This window comes from Magnolia sinica, chromosome 5 (genome assembly GCF_029962835.1).
Source record: "Magnolia sinica isolate HGM2019 chromosome 5, MsV1, whole genome shotgun sequence".
Classification (NCBI taxonomy): Eukaryota; Viridiplantae; Streptophyta; class Magnoliopsida; order Magnoliales; family Magnoliaceae; genus Magnolia; species Magnolia sinica.
This window is the reverse complement of record NC_080577.1, coordinates 44,160,475-44,170,417: the sequence shown is the minus strand read 5'-3', so window position 1 is coordinate 44,170,417 and position 9,943 is coordinate 44,160,475. Positions and strand designations below refer to the sequence as shown.

General features: G+C 39.4%; 1 protein-coding gene across 1 annotated transcript; it reads right to left on the bottom strand.

The window, feature by feature from the left end:
- Positions 1 to 232: 232 nt before the first annotated feature.
- Positions 233 to 9,720, bottom strand: LOC131245989 (putative serine/threonine-protein kinase). Its single transcript, XM_058245827.1, has 6 exons — positions 9,295 to 9,720; positions 5,616 to 5,731; positions 2,720 to 2,930; positions 2,134 to 2,371; positions 1,634 to 1,781; positions 233 to 823 (listed from the first exon to the last, which is right to left on the bottom strand). Exons 1-6 carry the CDS (start codon positions 9,365 to 9,367, stop codon positions 509 to 511), a joined length of 1,101 nt encoding a protein of 366 aa, XP_058101810.1. The 5' UTR covers positions 9,368 to 9,720; the 3' UTR covers positions 233 to 508.
- Between the last annotated feature and the right edge of the window lie 223 nt (positions 9,721 to 9,943).

Sequence of the window (9,943 nt, the reverse complement as noted above, 5' to 3'; positions counted from 1 at the left end):
TATGTAAGACTCTTCTCAGGTGGGCCACACATGATCATCGGTTTAGTTTTGACCGTTGGATTATTCAGATTAAGTAATTCAATGGGCCCTACTATAATCATGATCATTGCAAATAGTTTCGGGGTGGGACGCTTGAGCTGTGGTCCCTATACACAATTATTAAGCCAAATATGAAAACCTTCTTTGTGGAAATCCTAAAGTAGAGAAGTGTAATGGATAAACTCATCTAGCCATTTTTCCTATAAATAGATGTCATGATAACCTCACCAACATAAGTGAAAAAACCTAACATCCTTAGGCAACAACGAGGCATCATAAATGTCTTCCAAATCAGATTCTCCATTATTGATGCATATACAATCCGTCAATACCACAATACATAAACAACACTCTCTTCAGCTAACAACAGTCCAGCTGCACTGGAAACAATCGAAGAAAGATCCAATTGATCATGACTTTGTACATTCGAGAAGTCGACGGACAGAATTCGAAATGGCCCACATCTTTCTCAAATCATGCTGAACGATGAGGTCGACGTATTACTGGTGGAAGTTTTGGAGCTCTCGGACGTATGTTTGTGGCCTATTTTCATGTCCATGAAATCCGAGATCACTCCCGGCCGTGAGATTGGGACATCCCTAACGTCAATCTCGTCCAATAACATCTTTACAACATTCGGCATCTGCGGTCTGCGGCCTGGCATCTCTTGCACACATAGAAGAGCCACCTTCAGGAATCGGACAGCTTCGTCGCCAGGGAATTCTCCTTTTAGCATGGGGTCCACCAGTTGCAGAAGTTCATTGGCATTGTACAGCTCCCATGCCTACACCGCAAAATTCATGTCATCGTGGCTGTTCATCTGGTGGGCCCAACTATTAGGCTGATCTGGTTCTCAGGTTGACCACACTATGTAGAGCTAAAAGGGTCCGATCTACCCACAATGATAATGGGCCTGTTACCCGTCATCATCAAAATCTCGTTCTCGTGCCCTCCAAAACAGGCCATGAGCATTCAAGCTCATCTGAGATCATGAGAGATTAGCATGTGTCACGTCCGTTCATCTGATGGGAGCATATAATCACGCCAGTCTGATTCTCAGGTGGGCCACAGCAGAATTAAAAAAGGGACAGTTAAAAGGATCCACCTTCCAACATAAGAATTCAATGATAATGGGCCGGTTATCCGTTATCACTGAAACTTTTTCTGCACATGGGATGCATGGTCCCTGCTGAAACAGCCGTGAGCATTCAAGCATATCCAAGATCACCAGATATTAGCATGTAATCAAGGCCATTCAAATGGTGGGCCCCAAGATCAGGCTCGATGTTTCTCGGGTTAGACATTTATAAGGGCAAACTGTCCAGATTATGCATGGGACGGCCGAAATGACATTGAACATTATAGTGCCCAAAAATCATCTGATGGGCCCAAAAATCAGGCCGGTATGGTTCTGAGGTGGGCCACATTTGCACGGAGAATGGACAGTTAAAAGGGTCCACTATCAAGAATAAGAATTGGACGACCATGGACCCATTATCTGTTTCCATCCAAATCTTATTCTCATGGGCCCACCGAAATGGGCCATGGTGTCTAAGAGGACCCAAGATCACTAGATAATAGCAATTTATCTCACCTGTGTTACAAGGTACTGTTCAAGCTCCACTGCGAAGTCTGTAACAGATCGGCCACTGATTATTTCTAGTAGGAGCACCCCGAAGCTGTAGACGTCGGATTTTCGAGTCAGCTGCCCTCGCACGGCATATTCCGGAGCTAGGTACCCTCTTCAGTTTTTAGCATTTCATGAAATTTCAGGAAAAGAAGAAGAAGATTAGATCATGTGGACAACAGAATCAGATGATTTGATCAAACATCAGCAACACTGATAGGAGCCAATGGGCTAGATTGGGCCCTTGAATTCAGGCCCGAACACAGATCATGACCCAAAATAGGCCTTAATAGGCCCAGTTCAGACCCAAGAGGAGTAACTTTGAGCCCAACCTTGGTTTGTGTTGAACCAAGCCCAATGGGCCATACGGCTGATCAGGGCCATTCATAATATCAAAAATGAGAACGATCCATCGTGTGCTAACGTGTGCTATTGCTGGATCAGAAAGGGATGAGCTTCCAACTTACATGGTTCCAGCCACACGTGTGCTAATGTGAGTGATGTTATCAGGGAAGAGCTTTGCAAGGCCAAAGTCTGAAATTTTTGCGGTAAGATCTTCATCAAGAAGTATATTGCTAGCTTTAATATCTCGATGAACGACGTGCGGTTTGATCTCGTCATGAAGATAGGCTAGGCCGTGGGCCACTCCGAATGCGATTCTACTCCGCACTTTCCAACTGAATTTAGCTCCATTGCGCTCTTTGCCTAATATGGGAGGGAAGGGAAAATGTGCTGTGTCAGTTGTATTTGTAAGCTGTTATTGCATTAATCAAAATTGATAGGGATTAATCTAATACACTTGAAAAAAAAAAAAAAAGAGGAGGAAATTACTTAAATCTTTAGTGGGCCAGACTATTTTGTCTGTATCCTTTGACCACTCAATGGATGATAGCAATCATGTGGTGGGTTGATCGATATAACCTTAGGTAGGAAGACCATCCATAATAAGGCCCACCTGATCATTGTCGTTGACGTGGCAAGTGTACACTATAAATTCTGAGGGTGAAGTGGGCCCATCCAAAAAGAGGAAGTAAAATGGGAGTAGAAAAATACCGAGCAAGGCTTGGGAAAGGCTGTTGTTGGGCATGTAGTCATAGACCAAAATTCGATTGAGACCTTGGGAGCAGCAGCCTCTCAGTTTAACAAGATTCTTGTGTCTGACATTGGACATTGCAGCTATCTCAGCCAAGAACTCCCTCTCTCCTTGTGTTGATTCCACCGATAGTACTTTCACGGCCACTGCACTTCCGTCTCTCAGCTTTCCCTACACATTCCAAGCCCACAATTTCATTAGACATACATGCATGGAAAGAGAGAAAGGACCCACAGCTCATGTGGGGCAATGAACACATATGACATTGTGTGAATAAGGTGGAACATCTCTAACTCGTTCACTTATCTTTTTGAATTCGAGGGATGGTTATAATGATGACTTTTTACAAAAATGTAGTATTAAAAGTGTCAATGGAGAAGGTACAAGAATATCTATACCCAGCCAACTAATCTAATTCCTAATACAATCATACCCACATGAACTGGGCACCGATACATGTACCCTACAGGGTGTGGCTGTACCCATTATGGAATCAGGCATCTTTTTATGATTTTGAGATTTACACACACACCCCGCATTAATTCAAAAACTTAAATTTTATAGTAGATTTAAATAAATAAATAACTAAAATTTTCCCTTTCAAAAAACACGAGCCTGTTTGAGAGCGTGGAATTAGAACCCCTAATTTGGAACCCCCTCAATTTGAAATCCTCCTTTTGTATTTGTCACCCTGGATTCAGAGTCCCCAATCATCCAAAAGTAGCTATACACAGGTTTAAATTTAATTACTAAATCAACTTTAATATCTTTAATTATTGTACGTATGCAATGCTTGGTACAATGGTTGTAATGAGCCTGTTGAAATAAAATATATACTTTACTTGAAAATGATGAAATTTCAAGTCTCGGATGGACTGCCAGCACAAGATTACATCCAAGTGACAACCAACGATTTTTAATAATTGATTTACATGAACAATGTTTGGACGACACTTATCACCGTATTAAAGTAATTATAGTGATGCAATTGATAATTTGATAGTTTCGGAATATCATCAATGACCCATGTGCCTAGTGACACAAATGTTACACATGCAACTCTTGAAAGGATTTTAGATGTAATCCAAACTTTCACTTTGGATTTCAAACCCCCTCTTTGAGGGGATTTGAAACACCTTAATTTAAAACCCCCAATTACTTTATGTGCACACATATAAAATTTATAATAGGGTTTTGTGTTTGGGTGTGTGTCGGGGTATACCCACACCCGGCCCATTTTTAAATCGGGCTCAAGAACATCCCCAACCTGGCACCCATGCCAAAGCCAAAAATAAAAATAATAAAAAAATAAAAGAGGGGTTTTTATTATTATTATTTATTTATTAGATATAAAGTGTCAATACCAGATTCATCTGACTTTGAATAAAGTTAATGATTGCCTGCACAGTTTATTATTTTCCACCTATATAAACAATAACTATAGTCCAACTAAAGGAATTCAGTATCTTTTCCATCAGAATCTCGCATCCAAACATGGAGAATAATACTATTCTCTTTTGGCTATCCATTCTTTATGACCATATACATTTGAACACGTTATATTTTCCATACGTTTGTGTGGAGTCCATATGATGTGTGAATGTCATCCAACCCGTCCATTAGATGTGCCTCTCCCATTTTAGGCCCAGATCAAAGAATCCTATCTAATCTACAACTCAGATTGGTCGCACCAAAGGGAACAATAGGGGACATTGGCCAAGGGATGCCCACCAAAGAAACTTCAAGATGGAATGTGGAACTTGATGTCATCCAACATAGTAATCGGGTCCCGGATGAAGGGACACTGAAATTTAGGCCATTCAATCGGACCACAGAGAATGAATATATGTTTTAGGTGTGATTCTACATTGCCTGCTGTGGTGTGTCCAAACATCGTACAGATAATCCCTGGTTGTCTTTCTTTGTAAATCTTATTATGATTTGAAAAGGAAAAAAAAGAAAAAAAAGAAAAAAAGAAACAGGAAGATGATTCTTGACATGGAAAGTGAATATGGGGAGAGGCACCAAATGCATGGTTTGGATTCTACGTACACATACGGAGTAGGCCTGCAGAGCTTGAATATATAGTATTGCTATTGGAAAACATATATGTATCATTCACCTTCTTTCATATACGTGTGGCCCACCTGCTGAATAGATCATCATGAGTTTATTAAGAAAGTGGAGTTAACTGATGCTTAATACAGAGGCATTCAAAAGAAGTACGCCTAGCATAGTTCAGCTCAACTCTTATACCACCCAAATTGTGGGACCCACTGTAGATAATTCATCATCCAAATCTGATTGATTGCCTGAGCAGATGATTAAATGCCTATTAAATGTACAACATTCAGTGATCCATCTAAATCAGGGCTCCACAACTTTGAACGGTTCAATTTGAATTGATTCTATAACGTGTACGACTTCCTTTCTCTTTTCCATGGAAGGTCTCTATACGGTGGGAAACGGGCCTTCGGCATTAACATGGCACCAGTTTAGTAAGTGGTGGGGCCTGCTACAATCTTAAAGAATCCGCCAATTGAAAAGCCAAACCGTCTAATTTGTGGGCCCTAATATTGATGGTCATGATCCAAAGAAGCACTCTGATCAGACGACAGCATCTGATAAATGGTCTTTTTTTTTTTCCTTCGGTGGACCATTGACTATATTAGTTCTTCTACCATGGTCACCACTTGGATAATCAGGGTCGTCAAATCAGCATTCATGGTCCAACCAAAATAAACACACTAGTCTAGTTCAACAATCAGCCATCCTTGTTGGCCCCACTGGTTATATGATTGATTTGCGGCATTGGCCCATATACATGATTAAAAAGAAAATGCAGTGAGACTGTACCTTGTAGACAGAGCCAAAACCCCCATCACCAATCTTGTTGGATGATCTGAATCCGTGAGTACTGGTTTTCAACTCCTTGAGAGAGAACTGCTGTACATTTTGAAAGCTTTGTCCACCTGGATCATTAACAAGAACATGTTTTACGTTAACACGTGATTTTAATGCATTCACATCAACATGCAACATAGTGTGTCAAACAACCACTTTTTTTTCTTTTTTTCTTTTTTAAAGGCTCCAGGTTTTAGACCTGTTATTATGGAGGAAGGTCCTGTGTTTCAATCTTAGCAAATATGCTTCTCTGATGTCTTCTCTCACAGCAGGCGGGCTGTTTATGGTGTGAGTGTTTGTCTACCCTTGCTCAATATGCTCAATATGTGGAATTCAACCATCCACCGTTACCCAATATGTTCAAGATATATTGATACACCATCCTATAATAGCTCAAGGAGGCTTTCACATATTATAGGTTTTAGATATACATTGATACACCATCCTATAATGGCTTGAGCAGGCTTTCACATATTATAAGTTCTTTTGGAACAGTGGGACTATGGCGTAGGGGATGACCTAATGAGGTAGCAATGTCTTCCTGAGGTGATAAGGATAACTATTCCGAATCCATGAAACTTTTCTAAACTCCTCACATAAATACCTTGAATCTACGAGGAAAATAAAGAAAATAAAATAATTTTGATAAATTCATAATAAATTGATTGATTATGAAAAATGAGCTTACGACCTCTTAAATAATAACATAATCCCTAGGGAAAAGTTTCGGAATCAAATTACAACTAAAACTCCCAGAAATTGTGACTTACTATAAATAGTAAACTTACTATTTATAGATGGTAGTGATTCGTACTAAATATCACGGTTTTCAGCCAAAAAAAGTAAGTGGCCTATTTGGCTCAACCATCCTATTCTCCTAATTATTTTAAGCACTTTTTATGTTGGACGCAATTGCTAAAGCCCAATGGATGAAGAGTTATAATCAAACTGAAACTTACTATAAATAGTAAAAATGAGAATTCAACCATTGATCTGATGGAATCTTACAAATTCGGTGTGGGCAACCAGGTGGCTAAATTAGCTCGTCCTATCCCAAAATCATATATGACAAATTGGATAACTCATTCCAGTTTGCGAGATACACTCGTTTTAAGGTTCTAACGGTCCGGATCACTTTCACCTCCAATTGGGCCTTTGTTGGTCCATCTTGGCCATGAAATTATACGCAACCTGCTTTACATCAGACTAGATGGTTATGTTCTCAGTTGAGGTGTAGAACAAAGAATTGTCACTTAATATATATATATAGGGAAAAGGTATTATGTGCTCGACCTCACAAGACCGTCCCATGAGGTCGAGCTGTGTGGGCCCCACCGTGATGCGTTTTGCACATCTACCCCATCAGTCAGATGCACCATTCCATTGTGGGCCTAGGTCTCAAAAATCAAGTCAATCCATGACTTGTGTGGGCCACACCACATACAGAAGTGGGGAGGGGCTGTGCACCATTAAAACATTCATAATCATTTTTTGGGCCCACCGAGATGTGGTTTGTAAATCCAGCCCATCCATTATGTGTGTCCCACTTGGATGAGGGTTCGGACTATGTTTCAGCAGCATTCAAAACTCAGGTGGGCCCCACCAAGTGCTTTTATATGTTTTTGGCATGTATTCACATGATTTTAGATGGTATAGCCCACCTGAGTTCCATATATGGCTGATTTTTGGGATATCCCATAATTTAGAGGGGACCCATCAAATGCACGGTGTTGATGGTCGACACGCATCATGGTGGAGCCCACACAGCTCGACCTCACGGGAGCTTATCGTGAGGTCGAGCGCATAGTACCTTTTCCCATATATATATATATATATATATATATATCATTTTTTGACGATTCAATTTTCATTCATCTGATTTCATTAATTGGGAAAGGAAAAAAAAAAGATTCATTTTTCAATGAATCGAAGAAAATAAATAAATATTTTTTTTATGTATCACAATTGAATAAGTATATCATAGGAATTTCTATAAATATTTAAATAGTTTGGTATCAAATTCAATCAATACTGTATTTACCAAACAAATTAGGTATTGGACTACACGTGGAACAAAAGACTAAGAGTTAATGAATTTTTCTCCCCCTAAACCCATTCAAACTGGCCGTCAGATAACATGAGAGAAAAATGCTGTTCAAAAATTCTTTGATTGCCATCTGAGTGCACACACGGTTTGGGGAATTGACTCTTTGTCAGGCACGCAGAAAAAAACTGAAAAACCGGGTTTCCATTATTTATTTACTTTTGGGTCATAATACAGTCTAAACTTGGACCCGTAACTTGGATAGTTTAATTTAAATTACTCATATTCCAAAAAGTACGCAATGTCTATTTAATTTCTAATTCCCAGAGTATCATCATCGCACACTGTCGAGAGTATTTAAGTTTCTCTTCGTACCGTTCGCTTGACCCAGCAGAAGTGTCAGTGGTCCTCATTTTGTAATCCACACTGTTGATCGGGTAGCCCCACAATGGAATGGGCCATGCCCCAATATCTTCTACATTAGCGTGTTTACATGATCTGACACTAGCCAATCTGGCACTGTCACATCTGACAGCCATGTGATCTTAGCCATCCAATGAAAATAGAGAATGGATCAATGGTCTATATTTAATGGGCCAATTGAATATAATTACAAATCCACAAATATAATTTGTTTGAGGCCATTGCATAATTGTATTTTATTTGAGGAAGAGATCAATTAATTAGGTAAGAAGAAAGAGAAACATGATTCAGTTTTTCCTATAAAAAAAAGGATGAAATTAAAAAGGGTTATTCGTGTAAGACTCCTATAAGGTGGGCCACACATGATCATCGGTTCAGATATGACCGTTGGATTATTCAGATTAAGCGATTCAGTGAGCCCCACTACATTTGTGATCATTTTATATAGGTTTAGGGCGGGACGTCTTGAACCGCGGTTCCTATACTCGGTTATTAAGCGAAATATGGAAACTTACGGTGTGGAGACCCTAAAGAGAGAAGTGTGATGAGTAAGTTTTTAGCCATCTTTCCTATAAATAGATGTTTTGGTCCCCTCACTAACACAACTGAGAAAACCCTAGTCTTATTAAGAGATTCTCATAAAGGTGTAAGATGCGAAAGATCAAGATACCTGTCGGCAAGATCGAGGTATTAGGATGTCTTTCCAATCAAGTATGCCTTTTAGTTTATTGTATTGAATCTCATATTGATGCATAGACAATCCATTAATTCTGCAATACAGATATAACAATTCGTTCGTGATTGGGCTGAGTAGTTGTACAAATTGAGATATTATCCATTGATCCAGGCTGTTGATATTATGGTCCCTATAGTGAAAACTCCATGCACCCAGAAACCTCCCAGATGGAATAATCATAAACCTTAAAACAGTTAAAAATGAGAAAATAAATAAATAAATAAGTAAAGCAGTAGTTTTCATTCAACAATAAAAGGTTGCGCAATACACCGCTAGGATTTTCCAATGCAAGAGATTTTGGTGCATGGGCCATCCACACTAGCCCCCATCATCCAAAGTTTCGGATCATTGAACCATGGGCCCCACCCATATTTAGCATTTTCTAATATATATATATATATATATATATATATAATAAAACCTTTTACCTTCTCTAGGCTCAACTGCAGCTGCTTTGGATGTAGAAGAGAAACATCGAAAATATATGGAAGAGAACTTCATAGCTGTTCCTATTCCCAGTGTAAAGGATGTCTAATGATCGAATCTAGCAAGTTTATATTTGCAGTATCTTGTTTCCTTCTCTTCTTTTTACTAACTACTCAATCCTCGACCCTTCAGTATCTTCTTATGAAACCTTACCACGGCCTACCTTTACATCCATCCACGCCCGTAAGACAGAAGCTGAAATTCACCGATTCCCTACCTCTCCGCCCTGCTGCCATAAAGCATCCTACCCAGATAGCTTGCTTTCAAAGTCTCTACAATTATGAAATTAAAATATCGGCAGGTCACTAGCAAACTTACAAGGAAGAGACATAGATTATGTCTCATGCAGTTATTAAAACCGGCCTTTGATAGCTATTTTTATTTTTTATTTTTTTATAATGACAAGGTCTCCGGTCCAACCGGTTGGACCACTAGCTCTAGGTCCAACTTATTAAGTGGATAACTTCTAACCTATTAAGTGTGTCCTACATCCAACCCTTACAATAGGTTGGCCCCACCGCTTGAATTATTGTCTTTTGATAAAATCCAGACCCACGTATTCATTAGGTGGGCCACACCATAACAGACAAT

Bases quoted from the DNA above. Each gene is read 5' to 3' on its own strand.
- LOC131245989 (XM_058245827.1), bottom strand. From the start codon at position 9,367: ATGAAGTTCTCTTCCATATATTTTCGATGTTTCTCTTCTACATCCAAA. The intron at 5,732-9,294 runs GTAAAAGGTTTT...TTAATGATCCAG, and splicing joins TGCAGTTGAGCCTAGAGAAG to GTGGACAAAGCTTTCAAAAT. The intron at 2,372-2,719 runs GTATTTTTCTAC...CTCCCATATTAG, and splicing joins CCTTTCCCAAGCCTTGCTCG to GCAAAGAGCGCAATGGAGCT.